This window comes from Vidua chalybeata, chromosome 1, assembly GCF_026979565.1.
Source record: "Vidua chalybeata isolate OUT-0048 chromosome 1, bVidCha1 merged haplotype, whole genome shotgun sequence".
Lineage (NCBI taxonomy): Eukaryota > Metazoa > Chordata > Aves > Passeriformes > Viduidae > Vidua > Vidua chalybeata.
The window spans coordinates 57,694,761-57,715,802 of record NC_071530.1 but is presented as its reverse complement, the minus strand read 5'-3'; the positions used below and the strand labels follow the sequence as shown (position 1 = coordinate 57,715,802).

Below are 21,042 nucleotides of genomic sequence, written 5' to 3'. Positions count from 1 at the left end.
TCAAGTCATAACAGAAAAAAACTTGTGTGTTCCCCTTTTTCCAAGAAAAGCAGAAGGTTAACTTAGTAGAGATGTGATGGAATTCTAGGGAATTTAGGCATTAATTTTTGTAACCAATTCATTACTGCAACTAATGAGATACTGGCAGTATCTCATAGAGAGCACAGGTCCTCAGCCCAGAGGACTTAATAGATTATGCCTTAGAAATAAAAATGAACTTCCATTTAGATAGTCTTTTGCAAGAGCTTAAATGGTTTAAGAAGTTCAAATGTCCTCCTTATAATCTGATTTAATTTTAATTATATGTCAACCAGATATCTAATAAGCTTGTTTAAAACTTACAGTGCTGTCATTTGTGGAGTCTTTATAGCCATGAAATACAGAGCCATGTAACAAAAGGGAAGTACTGTAATATAACACAAGATCACATGTGTGCACACAGAAATATATAAGCCTATGATGTGTCATGGCCCTGAAGCCAGGGAAATGGCTGCCCTACCTTGCTTCTCCCTTAGCCATGGCTGTGTGCTGCCAGCTGAAGGTGTCAGTGACACCAGAAGGCAAGTACCAGGTAGATGCCAGCCTTTGGTGCAAGGTCAGTTGTTGGTCATGGAAGACGCAGTTTGGAGATCGCAGAAGAGCAAAAAAGCTTCAGTTTTTCTGTTAAGCCTGCAAGGATTCTTTTTCAAATTTACAGAAAAAAAATCTCATGGTTTCTTTCAGCTATATGAGGAAGATCTGCTACTTAGGAGTACTTCTAGTTCAGACTGTGCTTCACTGAGGTGTGGTTGACAGACATACAAGCTTTCCTTAGCACCTTGTGATGTGATTAAGGGAAACTTGTAATTATGTCTTCTGCAGTCAGAGAAATGTGCTGAGAAATACAGTTTTTCAGAAGGATTCTAATCTCTTGATTAAAGCAGCTTCCAAGTATTCATTATTAGGTCAAAAGAGAGGACTGGGCTGATTTTAAAACTATGCTATGCTTGAGTATTCAGAATGATTAAGGAGGAAATTGCAGAGACTTTAAAGAGTGTAACAGTGACAGGTAGGGTCCCTGTGATTACGAAAGTGCAATCTGTGAGTGTGCCTGTTGTGTGCTACTGTTTGTGTGCTTCTGTTTCTTGGAAAGCAATGCCAGCTGGAAGGTGAAGTTTATGACTACCTTACTTGAAACAATTGCCCTGTCTTAAAAATATAATGTTTTAAAAGAATCCCCATTACCACTGTGGAAAGTATAATAAGACAGCATATATTTGCTGGGAACCTCAGTATGGATCTTGACATTTTGACACATGGACACACTGTAGAAATAATGAGTCTTTGCTTTTTGACAGTTCTGTTTTGATAATTCTGCTAAAATTTGTCTTTCTCGCATTTAGAAGCTGGTTTATGCTTTTTATATTCGTTATTTCTCTCATTCCATATGCTAATTCTCTGGATGTTTTTTAGTTTGTGGTTTTTGGGGTTATTTTTTTGTAATACACATAGTTTTGCTCTCTTTGAAATGCTAAAATGATAGCTTTTTTTTTTTTTTTAATCACAATAACTTCAGATATAGTTACAACTCATGATAGGAAGTTCTGAAAACGAACCTTAGGTTTCAATATAAAGTCATTCAATTCCTTTGAAAATGTACTTTACCATTCTGTTAGTAGAGAGAGGAAAAAAAATCCTGATCTTACTACTCCCTCCTAGAATTAATTTCTACTTTTATCGTGTCCTTTTGTGTCTATTCACCTCTAGAGAAAGTATGGTTTTTTGAGCTGTTATCTTGCACACATTATTTTACCTTGCAGATCACTGAGTCTTTGAGTGCTAGGGAAGAGATGATCAGAATGCAGTACTTAAAATCATAAAATCATAAAATATCTTGAGTTCGCATGAATCCATAGAGATCATCAAATCAAAAGCCCTGCTCCTTGCACTACTACCTAAAACTAAACCATGTGATGAAGAGCATTGTCTAGATGCTCCCTGAAATTTATGGCATGATTTTTTGTTTTCTTTTTCACCATAGCACCATTAGGTTTCTTAAAGAAACAGTCTTAGGTAATCATATTTCATATAGGATTTGTGGTATCCTCAGTAACTTTTGAGTCCTAATGCCATCTTCAATCACTTTGAAAGAATGTGAGTCTCAAGAACATAAACAAAAATGAGTGTCATTATATTAGTATCCTTGCAGGAGTGTTACTTCATCCTAGACTGACATCAGAGAATCCACATGGGAAGGTGCTATTATGAATGCCTCAGGGTTCATGTGTATGTCTGGTTAATGAAGTTTTGTAATGTGACTATCTTTAGGCATTCTGATACAAACATTTTGCGTAAGTTTGTCCGTGCAAGGATTCCCTTGGGACATAACAATAACAAGGCACCTTCTCATAAGTTCAACTCTAAACGATTGATTTCTATTGGATTTTATCTGCTGCTTAGGCTTAGTTTACTTAGTTCTGGCTGTTACTCTGAAGGTTTTTGGTTTCCTCCCATTAAACAAGAGTAACTTTGTGCAGTCTCAGATTTGGCCCTGCTGATGGTCATCCTGCATTACAAATTATCAATAAATGCTTCAAGCAACTGATCTTTCAATTAGGTCTTCAGATGCCTTGCAATCAACCTTTGGTACTATAGCTAGCTTTCAGTTTGTCATTCTTCAGTTTACTTATAAGAGGGACAAATTTTAATGAGATATAATCAATTGCATTATGCTGTCGTGGTCAAAATTCTATTATGTTTTGATGCAGTTTAGACATGTCCCAAATATTTTACTTGTAATATGTCATCTTAATAGAAAAGAGGAGGCAGTTGTGCAGCTGAATTTTAATGAAAAAGGTTTGATTTTTAGAGAAGTTTCTATTTCCTTTAATTGCTTTTTTCTTTGCTACATTTTTTTTTTCACATACTTCCGGCATCTAATCTACATGTAGAATTAATTATTTGTCTTTAGAGATTCAGATAGTTCCTTTTCAGCATCCATCTTTCTGCCCCTTGGAATTCTAAGACTTTTCATTTACAAGCTGACAGGAATAAAAGAATTTTAGGTGCTTTTCAAAGGACATCACTAGAAGAGGGTTTTAATATTCTGAATGAAAGTTCTTATTTCTTCATGCCACTTTTGGTATCTCATCTATTAGGTAGACTGATACCACTTCCTTGTTCTTTCCATTTACAGTTATGTATATCTCCAGGCTTTGTCAGGCTGAGTCTTTTTTTATTTCTTTCCATTTTAATTTAGTATCCTACCCTGATTGTCTTCTTAGCATTTTACAATTTTTGCTTTGCATATTTCAACACTACTGAAGTGTCTCTTTCTACCAGTTCAAGCTCAAACATACTGAACTGAAAAAAGATTGTTTCTGTGCTTTAGGCAAAGAACCAGTAGATAATATTCTTAATCACCTTGTGTATTTTTTAACTATGTCAAGAACAGTTAGTTCTTTGCTGAGCATTGAACTAGATTTTCCTAGAAATAATCACTCTAAAAAATTGTTTATATTGCATTTATAGAATGCTTTTAGTTTATATTAAGATAATTATGATGCATTTTTAAAATACAAAATAAACAAAGTTTTGTGGACTGTTTAAGATGAGAAAATTCGTGCTGGAAAGCATAAGTATAAACTTACAGCATGTAACCCTTCTTTGTGAAAATTTCTGGGCACTGAGGGGCAGGATATTTATAAATGCTAATTTTAAGGAGACTTGTCTCTTCAGTTTCCCTTGAAAGTCAGCACAGACACAGGATCCCACTAAGGCAGATCAACTACATAAGTTTAAATCCAGGTCTGATCAGCCATCTGGAGATGTCTCCTGGAGTGACCTAAGGAAGTAAACTTTCTTAAAGGAAAGTGTTCTTAATCAATATGCCTGTAACTCTATAGGATCAGGGAATAATAATGTGTGTGTGGAGTGAAGCTGAAGTATCTAGGGACAGTTTTCAAGGGAAAAAATTAACATTTTAAATACAGTAGGAACATATAAATAGGCAAGTACCCCAGAGAGCAGGTCTTGCCTATTTTAAAGTTTATTTTAGATAAGAGGATATTGTGCTTTGTATACTAATTCTTTGTCACAATTCTTGTCATAATTTGTATGCTTGTAGTAAATTACCAAATTATTCCTGAGTTTGTATACTGCAAATCTGAAATTTGCATCTTTATATAGGACTGCATTGGATTGTTCCAATCAGTCTCAGGTGCTTGAAGTGTGGGCATATGTACTGACACTTATTGTTCTGACCTGTTGTGCAGTTAGCATAGAGAAAAGTATTTCTGGAATCTGGAAAAATAATAATTTCCTGAAATTTAGAGCTTAATTTTTCAGCATTTTTATAGTGTATTTGGTTTATGTTTGCTTCTCCTGGAATGTATCTTCATCAAAAGACAGAATCTGAAAGGATACTTAATAAAACCTAGGAAAGAGACATGCATGTGTGTCAGTCATGATGATTGTATAAAACGTTCTTGCTAAAATCCTTTTTCATTTCCAAGTAAATTAATATATATGACTGTTGCATAGGTTTTCACTCTCTGGAACTAAAAAACATTTTAATATTCTAGTTTTGTAAAATTATACTTCATGTGAAGTGAGGAAAGAATTTATTATAAGAATGAAAATATAGACAAAATTTAGGTCATTTTAGGTCAGCATATATAATTGCCCATAAAATTGAGGGAAAGCATTTGAAACTAATGTCGTCCTTTTTATAGCTGGCCTGAATAATTCTACATTTCTTCATGCATAATGTGGATCCCATGATGGTAGATAATTTGTAATGACTTCACAAACACATTACTAAATTAAAAGCTTACAAATGCTCACCTGGGGATGGCCAGCTTTCCCCAGTCAGAGCCTATCAAGTAATTTTCTCTGACACTTCCTATACTTCCCATACCGCATTTGTTTTCTTTTCATATTTTCTGCCACTGTAGAAACTCTTCTTTTTAAGTTTATGCTAACTCTCAAGTATGTCTCCTTTACTCTGCTAAATTGAACTCTACGGAGTATTGCAGTTAGCTCATTCTCAAGGCTTTTCATGCTGAGACTAGCAGATGTAAAAGAACTAATGTTAGTTATAAAGCTACTATTTGGATGAATATAAAAATGGATGAATATAATAAACATAAAATATATTGCAATTAAGTTACACAGGGTCAGACTCAGCCTTGGCAGAATTCCACTGCAGTCAATGGAGTTACAAGACAGAGTTCAATGTTTATGCTTTTAAAATCTTGTGGTTTAAAGTTGTAGTCTATCTGACCTTCCTCTTTGGCTCACTCTTATAGGTACCACATACCATGATGACACATGACTATGTACAAATACATAGATTGTTGCAATGACAGAAGGAGGACCAGGGACTCATTACAGCATTAGCGTCTGCCATATCCAAAATAACTAAGAGCTTTAAAGAAACTCCTCTCCTATCAGACAGAGTTACAAGCAACAAAAATTGATCCTGATTTTGAATCTATTCACATAACAGTTACTTACTTGGATAGCCTATTAATAAAAATAAAGTTCCAGCAGTGAGAATAAGGATTGTTGCAATCTGACATGTGAGAAAGATCCTCCTTTAAGAGATTTTTGCACTTATTCACTACAATCCCTTTGTTCTAGAGAACATCTGACTGTCATTCTTATGGGTTTTGCTGGGAGAAGTCTTCTTAATTATTTCTTTGAGACAGCATATATTTAAGAAGTCTTAATTATTTCTTTGAGACAACATATATAAGTGTATATATATTTATGTATAAGCTTTTTTTACAAACTGTAAAATCGTTTTTTATACCTTTTATACCTTATCCTGGGTATATCAAAGGTTTGTCTTCTATGGTACAAGAATGTGAAGTTAATGTTCTGAATTTTCAGGTTTTCAATCTGAATTGACAGACTTCACTCTTCAGGCAGAATGCATTAAATAAAAAACTACCATAACAACAAAACCTCGGAGTTGTTTTAAACAAAGTAGCCCCCCCACCCCCAGTCTTACATAATAGATAGATAGAACAAACTGATTTATTAAGTGCTTTCCTGAAAGTGTGAATAAAGTTCTCAGTAGCTTCAAAGTCGTCTGCTTTCTGAGTTGGGCTTCCACTACACACTGCCTGACCCTGTGACTGACAGTTTTGCCAGAGGGATTTCTGTCGATCCACTTGGAAATGTCTTAATAATGCACCACAGTTGGGCAAGCTGCCTGCCTAATGCAGCGCTGGTAATCTCTAGTGCTTTTTACCATGTCCATAAAACCAAATTATCTGTTGCTTCTAAACAGACTTTGCTTGTGTCAGTTGTGACTGGAATTTGTAACCATCACAGATTAATTCATCAGCATCACAAATGTGAAAAATATTGACAAGAGAAGAATTTTTTGGAAGTTGCTGAGGAAATGTAGCAAAGACAGAGGAGGGGTTTTTTAATTGATTTGCGTATCAGACCTTAAAAAGATGACTTTTTCAGAGCTGCACTGTGGCTCTCTCCTGGAAGTCTACCTCATATGTGAAGAAAAAGAAAACAAACAATTTTTCTAGAGATTACTGTATATTGATAAATCAGGGTAGTGAGGATAATAACTGATAAGGAACAAACAGACTAGTGATTTCAAAACCAGCAGGTGATTTAGCCATATGTCTTCCATGAAGATAAATATCTCTCCAGAAAATACTGTTGCACTTATTTTCTTCTTCTTTTATTTTTCTCCTGTACAAATAAGAAATTCACTCAGAAAAGTGGTAATGGAGTAAACTCTGTTTTGTGTGGGGTTTTTTTGTTTGTTTTTTTTTTTTTTAATTTTATTTCTTTAATTGTCTACCAGGCTGTTATCAAGTCATTTGATTGTGAGGTAGACACTAATAGGAGAGATTGATTAATTAACATTTATGTGTTGTTCATTCCAGATTACTGAAATGGCTTTTCTGAATAGCTTTCCTAAGGGTCAAATAGCCATTGCCTGGCCACAAATCATCTACACCAAATTGGAAGATGAAAATGGCCATATAGAAGATTTTGAAGTGTGGGCCAAAAGTGAATTTATTTTGGAAAGCAGGCTTCAGCTTTAACTACTGAGCATACTCTAGTGCTTCAAGATCTGCCCAAAATTGAGGGGGGATAGGGGAAGCCTTTTTTTGAGAGTATAATCTAGTGGAATCTAGTAAAAAACTTGGTAGTTTCCATTAAAAAATGTAGTGATTAGTGTCCAAAAACATTGAATTAAAAGGACTGTTCTATATCAACGAAGATTTTGAGATCTCTATATTACTTTGTGTGCATCAATATTTTTACTTATATAATAGCATTTAGCAAAGGATTTCAAAAAAGTCTGAGTAAAATTGGTGCAGCATTTTTGGCTGTAGGCTGCAGGAATACTGTTAGGGCCATGGTGATAATTCTTCTAAAAGAATTATGCTTGTACTCATTAAAATATATATTAGCAATGATGATTTATATTAGCAATGATTTAAAATCCTGATGTACAGAAGAGCAAATGTCAAGTACTTACAACTGGAAAAGCATTTTCTACTACTTAAGCATACCCAAAAAGACAGGTCTCCTCTTTGATTTGAGATCTGAATTTGCTGTTTAATTTATAAAAAGGAGTAGATAAGCCAACATTCCCAAACTGTACCTTCTTCCATGCATGAATAATTCTTATTTATAGTACTTGTTCAATACTGAGTACCACTTACAAAGTAGAGAGGTGTGGGAATGCTCTGTTGCTGAATTCTATATTGCATACTAATTCTATATTGGTCAGAGCATGCTGGGAAAAGAACCAGACTTTTGTGGATCTGCTCCCATCATATTCACAGTAGTTAATTTTTCATGATGCTTACTGGAATAATCCCAGTTTTGTAAGTTGGATTCATTTAATCAGGTTCTTTACTTCTCTGTGTCAAACTCTAAATGGGTAGAAGTTGCCCTTTACTTCTCTGTGTTACACTCTAAATGGGTAGAAGTTGCCATAGTCTAGTTTTAAAAGATACCATAATTTCTTCATGTCTCCTCATAGTTTATTAGTTAAAGGTACTGCTCTTTTAAAGGCATTTTTTATGTGCTCTCTGTTTAGAAATGAACTTTCTGCTCAGATGGATGTTGCAAATATGACATGCCATAATAATTTTTTTTTTAATGGGACAGTTTTTACCAGAGTTCTTTGGCTGTAGAAATTAAACTTCATGCAAATAGGAGATATATTTGATTGTAATGCAAACTGACTAGCTTCTCATCTGCAAGTCTGTCATACTGATTATGCTGTATTGTAAACTGTGGTTTATGAATAGGTAATGCAAAAATGTGTGTACCTTTACAGATAAATAAATAATCTTTCCTGGTGAGTTTGAACTGAATTTGAAACAAAAGCTTTTCAGAATGCAAGCATTTCGCAATATTCAGCAGTAGTTTGGCCTCAGTCCTTTGATTTGAGTTCATACAGATATGAAGTCTCCTTGCAAATCTTGAATTCATATTAACCTAGCATGAGGGCAAGGCAATAACACTTGTTCAGAACTATATCTTTAAGCAGTGTTAACCCATGTGTGTTGAACAATGCAGGGCTGATGTCCAGTGTGCCAGTGTGTCAATATATTGTCTATTTACAAATAAATAAACAAATGTGTCTGTCAGCTGTTGTGTATGGGGAACCCAGACTTCACAAACAGTAAATTACCTCATTTGATCACAAAAAGATTCCCTGAATTATTGCATAGTATTGGAGAAGATTTTTACCCTGTTAATATTGGAATATTTATATAAATAGTAAAACTTTTCCCATTCTGTTTTTATGAAAGGAAAATCATTGCAGAAGAATAAAAATCCTAGGGGACTGTTACTACTGTGTATCAGGATTGACCCAGCCCAAAACAGATCATGCCCATTGCTGTGTTGAAATGGGACTGGATATGATTGACACCATCACGTAAGTACCATGCATGGTGAACCCAGACAGGAGTGCTGCAACAGCTCCTATGTAGTGTTAAGGATGTGTGCTCTTAGAAAAACATCAATCAATGTCTGCTAACACTACTCCCCTGGCAAGTCACTCTCTTGCATTCAGGCCACAGGACCCTGATTGCAGGAATGGCCACTCTAGACATTGGTTTTCCACTCCATTTAATTACTGCAAGTACGTGTGCAAATTGAGTATGTAGAGGCACATACATGTACTGAATAGGTGGCAGAAAGTTAATAGGAAATAAGAAAATATACCCTATTGCCTATTGCCACAATGAAAGGAGTAAAATGTCTTGCTTTGCAGTGATAAACACTGCTCACTTTGCACACCAGTATGTAAGCTCAAAACCAGTCCTGATGTATGCCTGTTGTATATGTGCTTGCAGTCTCAGAATCATAGCCTGTTGATTATTCTATTTTAATGTAGTGTTTAAACCATTCATTTATTCTGCTTTTCAGAAATGTAACGTGAAATTTACTTTGCTGCTCATATTTTTGTTTATGCTTGAGAGGTCTACATTGATCATTATTTTGCCAAGGCAAAAAACATGGGTGTGAGAGAACTGTGAATGAGGTTTTAGCTGAAACTGGAGATCTATTTCATTAGATAGGAGGAAAAGGATAAAGATGGAAAATTTCCTCACTACTGTATTGCCCACTTCTCCTTTTCATTTGCTAAACATACTACAAAATCTCTCAGAGCATGAAAAGTTGGGTAAATGAATTTCTTTTCTCCCCTATTCAATGCAAGTTCATCACATTTGTAAGCATTGTTAAATTGATAAAATACTTTGTAATCTCTTAATCTATAATTTATGATAGTCTATGGTAATATAAAAGCCTAAAAGAATATGTGAATTCTTTCAGCAGTATATGGATTCTCTATTTATAAGGAAGCCCTGACCTTTGGAAACATAATTAGATGTACAGTCTTGTACACATTTTTCAAAAGCCTTTTGGTTTGTTTGGGGTTTTTATTAAATCCCTGGAAAGCAATAGATGATGCTCTCATCCTCTTTTAAAACTAGCATTGATCTTTAATTTGTTAGTTGTGCTGTATTTCATGTATACAAATAAGGTATTATATAGATGTTCGAACTTTCCTCTTTAGAATGTTTCAGTTTTGTTCTTAGAAATAAACATGTTCCCTTTTTAGGGTATATCTTTTTGGCTACTGACATGATAATGTAAACTTGGAAAAGGAGTTGAATTAGAAAAGAATGGACTGGGGCTGTTCAGCCTGCAGAAGACAAGGCTCAGAGGAATTCTTACAAAAGCAGATGAATACCTAGAGAGAGGGAATAAAGAGGACAAAGCCAAACCTTTCTCAGTGACATTCAGCACCAGCACAAGAGGAAATGGGCACAAACTGAAATGTAAGAAATTCAATTTCAATAGAAGAAAAACTTTTTTTTACTGTGCAGGTAGTCAGATACTCAAGAAGTTCCACTGAAAAGTTGTAGTATTTCTGCCCTTGGAGAGATTTAAACCCAGCTGGGCACAGTTCTGGACAAACTTCTGTAGCTGGCTGTTCTCTGAAGGAAGTATGTTGGTCTAGATTATTTCCAGAGGTCCCGTGAAGCATCAGCAACTTTGCAATTTTATGTGGATGAGCTGTAGTATGTTATCTAGGCATGTTTAGTCACAGCTTATAATAGAAGATAACTGGCCATTTCAGGATTTAATTTTTTAAAAATTCATAAATTTTAGGTGTTTTATTTAGTTAGTGGTCAGAGCATGATGAGAGAGCAAGAGTGTAAGAGGCAAGGTTTTAAGACAATGCCAGATCTACTTAAGGTTGTTTGATAGCTAGGGATATATTCTGCATTCTTTGTGCATAAGCACAATTAGTCTCTCTCCTTCACAGAAACTAAAGTTAGAAGAGAGATTCCCCAGACTAATTTGATTTAAAATGTGTTTAGTAAATGAAAAGGAGAAATCAGGAGCTTCTGACAGTGAAGTCGGAATGCAGCATTTTATATTGTATTGGTATGATTATTAAACTTTGCTTATCAGTTCCATGAGAAACAAAGTAATATTTTTTAAACTTCTCCTTTCATGCACAGATGGATGCCATCTGGTAGTCTTTTTAAAGTCTATTCACTTTACTGTAAAATTCAGGTCTTGGCACTGTAAATTTATGCTTGGAATTTGTCATCCCTAGTGATAAATTTGTTATGTTACCTAGGATTAATAAATAAATAAATAAATAAATAAAATCACCCAAACTGTGATTCATGGGATGGATCTGTCAAAAGTGTCCATTCCAGAGATATGAACTAACAAGAGCTGTTTTCTTTTTCCTGGAAAATCAAGGAATAGAAACTTCCATGGCTAATTGTTGGTTCTGTGATTGGAGTTGAATGTGTTCACAAAAATTGATACATTCCATTCTCTTCATGCTCTACATAACTGTCATTTAAGTATCCTTCAATATGGTGCTGAATGTATCATCTAAGAACATAATTTTCAATGTATCATAAAATAATTATAATAATTAAAATTTAATAATAATAATAATTTTCACATTTTCATCCACCTTCCTCAAAGTGTTTTCTTCAAGGGAACAGAATCAAAATAATTATGGCTTTTTATTCTTAAAAACTGACAAAACAGATAGTGTCATATTCTGATTCTATTCCAAAAGAACTTCTGCAGCCATTGTGTCAGTGCCTCAGTACAGGTCAGGTGTTTGTTTCACCAATTTCATGTAGTAGTTTTGGTTTGGTAATTTAAGATTTTTTTAATTTTGAGATTTTTTTGGTTAATGTATTAAAGATTGTGGTGGGTTTGGTGTTGGTTAATTATTAACATATTTTTTTGTTGTGAGATAGGAATAGGAGAAAGGTAAAGTAGATTTAAAACTTTAAAAGGGTATAAAGAAAATTTTATTAAAAGTAATTAGAAGGGGAAAAAGTAGTAAGAATTAAAAAAAACTTTTAGAACACTTTTTTCTTTTTTTTAATAATGTAAAGAAATTAAATTTAAGATTTTTTGTTAGTTTATTATTTTTAAATATCTTATTTTTTAGTTTACTTAGGGAGAGAAGGTTTTTTTTGTTAAGGTTATGGAGATTTTTTTTAAAGAGGAAAAATAGTTTTTTGTGGTTTTTAATTTTGTTATGAATAGCAGCTGCCTGGGGAATTTTGTATTGTGATTTTTTTTTTTATAAGCATTTTTATAGTTTGTTGATGGGTTATGTTGATTTATGGGGTGTTGTGTTAAAGATGAGTTGTTTAAAGGTAAGTTTTTATTATTTATTTTAAAAATTATTTTTATTTTTGGGAACAGATGTTTTGGGTTTTTTTTTTTTTGTAAGTATAGGACTTTTTTGTTTAAACTTTTTATGGGGTTATAGTTATTTTAATATTTGTTTATTTTAGTATGGAGGTTTTTGTTTTATATTAATTTGAATATTTTTATTTTTTATAGTTTTATGTGTTATAAGGAAAAAACAGAGTTTTTTTAAAGTTTATAAGAGGATTTTAGTTTTAATACAAGGTATTTTCTCCTCCCTCCCATTTGGGATTTAATTTTTTTTCCCCCTTCTTCATCCACCTTCCTCAAAGTGTTTTCTTCAAGGGAACAGAACCAAAATAATTATAGGAAAAGCTTTTTATTCTTAAAAACTGACAAAACAGATAGTGTCATATTCTGATTCTGTTCTAAAAGAACTTCTGCAGCCATTGTGTCAGTGCTTCAGTACAGGCCAGGTGTTTGTTCTACTTTAGAGTCATTTAAAGTGCCCGGCAATGAGGGAAGTGTTCAATACCACCGATGTTGCTCCTACCACATGCGTTTTGACTGTCATGCTTTTGTTAGTAATATAATTTAAATTATCATATTCATTAGTGCCTCTAATATATGTATTTTTCTAATGTGGCCGATGTTTTCACCTTGGTTATGAACATTGTGTTAGGCCAAGTACTCTCTTCACCTTACTTAAATTGATTGCCACATTTGAAAGTTTCATTCTCATGTACTACAATGTTTTACCTTCTAAATAGATATATTTATTTGCTGACTGCCATGTAGAAAAGTTATGCCCAGCTAACAAAGCTCTTCCCTCCCTCTCTCGTCCAAAAGCTGTCTAGAGTTTTGTTTTAAGCAAGTGTTATGGGGGAAATTTTATACATTCTTACTAATTTTTTCTTTCCCTAGACAGCACTTCATCAGTGGATACAAATCGTATTAAACAATTCTTTGGCTCAGTACAGCAACTCCTCTTAGGAGATGAAATGTGGTGAACTGACACGCTTATTTACCTGCATTCAATAATGTTGCAGAGCAAGAGATAATCTGTAATGTTTCCAACTGGAAATAAAGAGAGATTCTGAGTGAGAAGTATATAAATACTATATTTTGGACTGGGTCAAAATACTCAAGTTAGCACTCATAAACTTTTCAAAACTTTAATGGAATCCATAATAATTTCTGTCTGTACACAGACAGTACGTTTTCATGATGCTTCTTCTGTTAGCACATTACTAGGATGTCATTTTATTACCGACTCAGTGGGAATTGCATCACTAGCTGCATCACTGACTGTGTGTAGTAGCAGAGAGCATGGCACAGTAGGAGCACATCTGTGGATCACAGCAACTGCTCCTCACTGTTTTAGTTCAACTTACACGTAGTGTAGTGGGGAGGGGAAGGGTTACTTTAGAATAAGTCTCATCTGACCTTCTGATTCAATGTTGCTGCTGCATGTGGGCTTTGAAGAGGTCTGAAGGAAACTGAGGTCCATGAACCTTTACTTCTTGAGAACTGGGCACACAGTAGGGTTTATCAGCTATTTTCTGTGCCACATAGGTGATTTTATCCTGAATGGATCACTCCACCTAATCTGAATGACTCCACCAGTCATAATGTAAAACCTCACTGATGGAAGCTGGGCTTATTTGTACCTGGGGAGGTTTTTGCACTGGAAAGGTTGATGCTCAAACTGTCTCCTTTCAATGGGTTTCATCACTGGCTGACCAAAAGCACCAGAAAAGGGGGAGGAACTACAGTTATAATGAATAATTTATTTGAGAAACTTCTTTTTCCTGTTGCTAGCTTGTTTGTGAAGTGCTAATATTTTCTCAGAAAGTATTTATAATTTAAAATACCTCACTGGACATTTTTGTGATATTTTATTGTAGAAATGTTGATGTTGTTTAGGAACATGATCATTGTACTGCTCTGAATTTAAATTTGAAGCCTCTTCTTTATATATTATCTAATATTCCTAATTTTTGATAGTTCACTGGGGTTTGTTTATGGAAATTATCTGCATAAAGAGCACAAAGGTCTACAAGATAAACTCAAAAATGTAATGAACTTCTCATGACCTTTTTTTTCCTACTTAAATTTAATAATGATGAAAGCATCTCTGAAACACATTGTACCTTCTGGGGAAGAGGTAGAAATATATTCTCAGTTTAGATTTTTGACTAAGTGACTATTTATGGAAAGTTTTTGTTCAAAACATAAAGTGTTTTCAGATTCTGCTTTATGGTTCATTGATGCATTATACAGTTCAGCTTATTTTACAAGGAGTATGGTCAGCCATGTTGTATTTCTCTGCTCATCTTTTTTTCCATTTACTTTTTGTTATTCAATTAACATTTCTAAAAGGAGACTAAATTTACCCCAGTCAGATAAAGCAATTTCAAAGACTTGAGTGAACTTTATCAGTGTCTGGATTTCACTGTCTTTCCACATACATTTAGTCTGAGGTTTTATATATTTTTTTAAATGGAGGAGGATGGAGGGAACCAACAAAAAAACCCACACTCATTTGTGATCAGAGAAACCCAAACTTTTTCAGGTTCATTAATTAAGATTATTATATAGGTTCTTAATTATGCAGGAGAACATAGGCAGGCAAGGTGTTATCCTGAAGGGCTTTGGCTTGCAAGGTGGGCTTGGTGTAAGGTCAATCTATTAATGACACAATACACATGCTCAGGTGAAGATAAAAAGTGTGGTCACTTATTGTTGGGTGGCTTATGGTATTAGGGTCTTTTATTTCCTCAAAGATCTGTCAAACCGTGTGCACAACAAAGCTTTGTAACACTAGAATCCTTTTAGAACTCCTTGAAATCATATTCAAGGCTTGACTGGGAACAGATACTGAGTAAGGGAGAGCTGACTTGCAGTGAGTAGGAATAGGACAAGGAAATATTTAATCTTTCAGAAAGCTGTCCATAAGCCTTTCTGTGCTGTTGCATAGAATATGACTGAAAAATGTGTTATGCCAAGATTCCCGGTGAGACAAAAGAGATCTCCATGTTACTGACATTAGTGATTGCTGACATGGAACATACCTTCATAGGTGAAGAGTTTCTTATTTAAATTGAGGCCAGGTATCTTTGCTGCACATCCCACATCTTGATCTATGCTGACCTTTCTGTTAATTGTATTTAAACAAGTACAACTTCTGAAATAGTTGAAAAGTCTTTCTAAAGGCATCTCTGCAAAATCCAGTGTAACTGTATGACACTTGAAAAAAAATCTGGTCAATGAAGGCCAAGGGAAAATGATGGCTAGAGTCTCATTTTAAGGTTTTCTTCTATTAAATGCATTGGAAAATTCAAATTAGGAAAATCAAGTGAAAATAAATTCTTACAGTGATAGTCAGTTTCCTTTATTCAGAGATAATATCACTTTTAGGATTGTAACTGGACTGTGGAATGACAGGTGTTTCTCTAACAGAAAGAGCTGACAAAAATCTATGTAGAGTGTTATTAAATAACATGTAATATTTAAGACTGTTAGTTTCAAGGTGTCTTTTGAGTGTGCACAACTTTGTGCAGAGTGCAAGTCATAGCATGCCATTCATTCACAGAAATTAAGAATCTTCCTTTATTGTGGCACCAAAAAATATTATTTTAATAACAATTTTGCAGATAAATTCATCCTTTACCAGCTAGGCAGTAAAAATCTCTGAACATTAGATTTAATTTACAAGTGCAAGACTAGTCACAAGTTGTTTTGGTGCCACTCTTACAGGAGCTTAGGAACAATATTAGTGTCTAGTCTCTGCTGTTCTTACAATGATTTATTACTTTTGTCATTTTCTTTGTCCTGTACTCTAGCAACTGGGTACTTGAATAAATTAGAACATAGTAGATTGGGAATAATTATTTATACATTGGCAATCTCAATTAGTGCTTCTTTTCTCACAGAAATGGTCAAGAAATTTAGAAATATATTTTGGTTCAACATAATATTTGTTCAACATTAATTAAAATATAACCAATAAAATTATTTTTTTGGAATTGCAATTAGGGCTTTGAAACTAATGAAGGTAGAGAACAATACCTGAATATACCATTTCAGGTTTTATAAGACCCTTTCTATTCAGTCATGTATAAATATATGTGTTAATTTTGGAAGGAGAGAAAATGAAAAGCAGTCATTGTCTAAATATTAATATTCTGATGCTGTCCATTACAGATCTGTTGCAGAAGCCACAGAAGTTGATCTGAACATGAGAGTTGGATTGCATACAGGCAGGGTGCTTTGTGGGGTCCTGGGTCTCCGAAAATGGCAATATGATGTCTGGTCAAATGATGTGACATTAGCTAATGTAATGGAAGCTGGAGGACTACCTGGGTAAGTCTGAATAAAACCATAGCAAAAAAAAAAAAAATAGAAAACTCTATGGGTGAAGAAATCCTTCCATTTTTTAAGGCATTTGCAGCGTAATTGCTATTGATGGAAACTATTGTGTTTGGCAAGAGCAATCAATGTATTATGTGATTTATCCTGTGGAATTTTCAAAATAATCTTGATATTTGTATAAGTAATAGGTTAGATTAGAAGTAAAACATTTTCAAACAAAATTGTTTTTAGAAGTTGCCAAATATAAAAAGTAGGAATGAGACAATACTAGGAATATAAGATTGCTAGACTGTAAGAATGCCTTGCTCCTTTACATGACCAGATTTCCAACACTAGTTGTGTGGTATAAAAAAGACATACCTGTTTATAAACTCAAATATTGATGACATTTGCAAATGATACAGTAGCACATAAACCTGCAGCCAACCCATGGGGCATGTCCTGGAGCTTTAAGTACTCATTGCACAGCCTTGGACACAACTTAAATACACACAGTGAACATTTGCAAAGGTGCATGGGTGTTCTGTGTGTAGCTCACATTTGGACTAGGACCTGCCATACTCTTTTTTGATTTTTGTGAGATCTTGATTGCTGTACAGAAGACAAAATAACCAATTAATTTTTTGTGGTACTGATGAATTTCTACTTATTGTATACATCTATTTTAGATAATTTTGGCAGTGTATTTTATGTGTTCATTATCTTAAAGTTACCCAGTGGAAAAAAACTGAACACATGTTTAGAGAGGAAAGCTGTAAATTTTTTTCAAATACCTTTTCTGAAGACATTTCAAATATATGGGGTTTTTCAGGAGAAAATGTGAAAATTTTTCAGGATAAGAAAACTCAAAAATAATATTAAATATTGGTGTATTGCCAAAACCAAGTGAGTCAGAAAGCTGCCTACAAAACAGAGTAGATAAATTTTATGAGTCAGAGATGTGAAGTGAAACAGAAAAAGAAGTTTCTGCTTTATGCACAAGAGCGGTTTGGAGTGTGATGTCACAAGTTTCAAACGGCAGCATATTTTTCCAAGCAGCCGTTGAGGTAAAAACTTAAGAAAGCCACACAATGTAGAAGATCATGTGCAGACACTCACTTTCTACAAAACAGCAAATCTGCAAGTGTTTGGATAGTCAACTGTTATCCTTCTGTTCACTTTACCTAAGTTTAGAAAATGCATGTAATACAATTTTTTTCTATGTTCAATTTGGCTAAAAGTAAAAAACATAACTTTTCTTTTTTTTTTTTTTAACATCACACCTATGGTCTTGCATGTAAATTGACTTGTTGACCTCTTTATGAACTTGTGTACAGGAGTGTATTTTGGTAGCAAGTAACTCATAAGGTATCTTTGCTTTAAACAATAATGTCTGATTTTCTCTCCAGGAAAGTTCACATTACAAAGACCACCTTAGAGTGCCTAAATGGGGACTACGAGGTAGAACCAGGATATGGTCATGAAAGGAATAGTTTTTTGAAGAAGCATAATATTGAAACATATTTCATTGTGCCATCCCATCGTAGGAAGGTATGCTTATTCAGTGATACATTTTCATAATTTAAAACTGTTCTGTACTATTCTGAAAGCAGAGAAAATGCTAGGTTGTTTTGTTGGATTTTTTTTTCCTTGAAAGCTCTTCAAACACTCTTGAAGGCCCAGGAGTGCAATGGTAACATTTTGAGTCTCAGCATGTGGTGAGGTGGTGACAGTGGTTTTCCAACAGGTGTGACTCTAGTCACACCATTCCTTCTCAACCAGTTACTGAGAGCAGCCTTCTGTTCTGCTGAAAAATGTTTCTTGTGACCTCAGTAGAAGTCTTGAAAGTCCATAACTGTTGTTTAAACACTTTCAATTTGGTAAACTTTTTACGCATCAGATGAGGCTTATCTTTGAAGTTATCTATCATAACATGACAACAGGCCAAGAGGAACTTAATTGCCTTTTATATCAGCCAGAGAATTTGGGATACAGATTTTTGCAACCTTATCTTCTGAAACTCTGTGCAAATAAGTTTAATTCAGGGTTTTTACCCTTCAAGGGGAAAATTATAGTACCCAGTTCTGAAAGAATTGGTCAGGTTTTAAAGTTATGTGTTTATACACACCAGGTTTTTAAGCTGTCAAAACTCCATATTTGAGGGTTTTAACCATCGAGTGTTTGAGAAAAACATAACCACAAAGAAACAGGTCATCTTGAATTTCTTACCTTCGATCAATTTTTTGGTCTTAATTTGATGACTCTGTGAGTTTTTATGAAAATGTTGGGAGTCCAGTCACCAGCGTAATTTGATTCTGGGATGGAAAATCCCATTGTTTTATTCTGGAAAGGCTGCTGCAAGAGTGATTTTATGCACTTCCTCTAAAGCATCTTCTTATTAGAAAGATGGAGTTTTCGCATGCACTGTGAAAAATCATGCAATTTCACATTTTGTTCCTCTGGTATATATGATTAAATTCAGTTTTAGATAATACGAAAGAAAACAGATGGAAAAAAGTGGGTTAAATTCTGTTTTAGCAGTCAATGAGAGTGGTTTTTCATGGCTTTCTTGAAATCAGGACTAGTATTTTTTAGGAAATCAGTAATTCCTAAATTAATCAATCCCAATAAGGAAGAAAATGCAAGGGAGAGTTTTTTCAAGGTAGGTGTGTTGCTTATTACGGCTAGATGGTTTGTCTTGGTTTTCTGTTGTTTTCACTCCTTCAGCACTATGTATAATTTCATTTTTATGTTATAATGTATCAGGTTTCATTTCATATTGAGGAAATAAATAGTGGAATTTCAGGAAATTGTTGCATAGGTTGGTCCAAAAAGACAAGGAGAGACAAAAGGGAATTAATGTAGCTTTTACATGGAGAAACTGTGTTCTATCAATTCTGCTACAAAAAACAGTGACTGAGGAACAGAAGCTTGACAATCACATATGGAAGGAAGCCAGATCAATTCATGTTTAATGTGCAAGAATGAGAGTGTACTGCTGTGAGAACACACATTTCTTTGTCTTTGCAAGGTTGCTGAGAAATTGCTGGTGATTGCTGAGAAAGGACTGCTAGGTTTGTCATCAGCTACATAAACCCAGATGCCATCTTACCCATGAGTGTCACTAATGAGTCTGTGGAAATGGCAGATGCTGTTCCACAGCTTGACTAACAGTAGCTCTCCAGCATGCATCAGTGGCATGTCAGCCAAGAAAGAAACACTTCATGAATTTTACTGGTGTTGACTGGTTTCTCTACTCGCCTTGCAGGTCAATCAGCATGCCACTTTGCTGTTTTTCACAGTCCATCACAGCCATCCCCAGTCTTTGTATACTTGCATACTGATCACTGACCACAAGCTACATAATAGCATATTTGCCTTCTAAATAAACACCTGCTGTTCCCTCCTAGCCCAATTAATTCATTGCTTCTTTAAAGACATAAAAATCGAAGGCTACCCATGAAGCACAGACAAGACAGTTTCACCTGGAGAATTCAGGTATCTTCTGGTTTAATATTGCATTCCTTCCTCTTGAACCTCAGCAGCTGAAATGCAGTTTTTATTCTTTATATATCATCTCTGACATTAACATGAGTTGACTCAGGCAGGTATGATACCAAGTGGAATGAAAATCAATGTTATGAGCAACAGATGACCAAGCATATGTTGAATTTGAAGTAAAAATAAGACCACTTGGAGTTTTGTTAAAGATTATTTCTTTAGAAGACATATGCCCCATATTCTTCTATATTTGGTCTGACAGGAAAATTTTTCATCACTGTCACTCTAGCCAAGAATGATAGTAACAGTGGAAGATTACTTATTCATGTATCAGTTGCATTTTAAATATGAACAAATTATAAATTATTCCCATATTATAATCTTCCATTGAATCAGATAATTTTTTGATCTGATCTGCTTGCTGGTTAAATGTGAGAGCACCGCTAAGCAGCCACTGAAGGAATAAATTTCTTTTTGTTTTGTTACAGTTTTTTTTTGGTAGAGAATATATTAGTCTATTATTATCTATTAGTCTATGCAGTCAACAGCTTATTGTCCACCTGGAGACCAGTGAAAAGTGGTGTCCCACAGGGGTTGGTGGTGAGGCCAATACTGTTCAGCGTCCTTGTAAATGACATGGAAAGTGTACTCCCAGCAAGTTTGCTGATGACACCAAGCTGTGTAATGCAGTCAACATGCTGGAAGGAAGGGATACCATCTAGAGAGAACTGGGCAGGCTTGAGAGGTGAGGCTGTGTGAACCTCATGAAGCTCAATAAAGCCAGTGACAGCTGGGTCAGGGCAATCTTAGGTACACCTACAGGTTCGTGAGAATGAATGAGAATACCCTATGGATAAGAGCTTGGGAGTGATGGTTGATGAAAACTCAACATGAGTTGGCAGTGTGTGCTCACAGCTCAGAAAGCCATCAGTGTCCTGGGCTACCTCAAAAGAAGAGTAGCTAGCAAGTCAAAGGAGATGATTCTACCTCTCTACTCTG

General features: G+C 34.6%; 1 protein-coding gene across 1 annotated transcript in view; it reads left to right on the top strand.

Annotated features, from left to right (window-relative positions):
* ADCY1 (adenylate cyclase 1) overlaps nt 1-21,042 on the top strand; it is a 162,655-nt gene that overhangs the window by 88,407 nt on the left and 53,206 nt on the right. Inside the window, exons 5-7 of the mRNA XM_053952726.1 lie at nt 8,790-8,917; nt 16,396-16,554; nt 17,952-18,093. Of these exons, the coding sequence (XP_053808701.1) occupies nt 8,790-8,917; nt 16,396-16,554; nt 17,952-18,093 (429 nt within the window). The remainder of the gene's footprint in view (nt 1-8,789; nt 8,918-16,395; nt 16,555-17,951; nt 18,094-21,042) is intronic.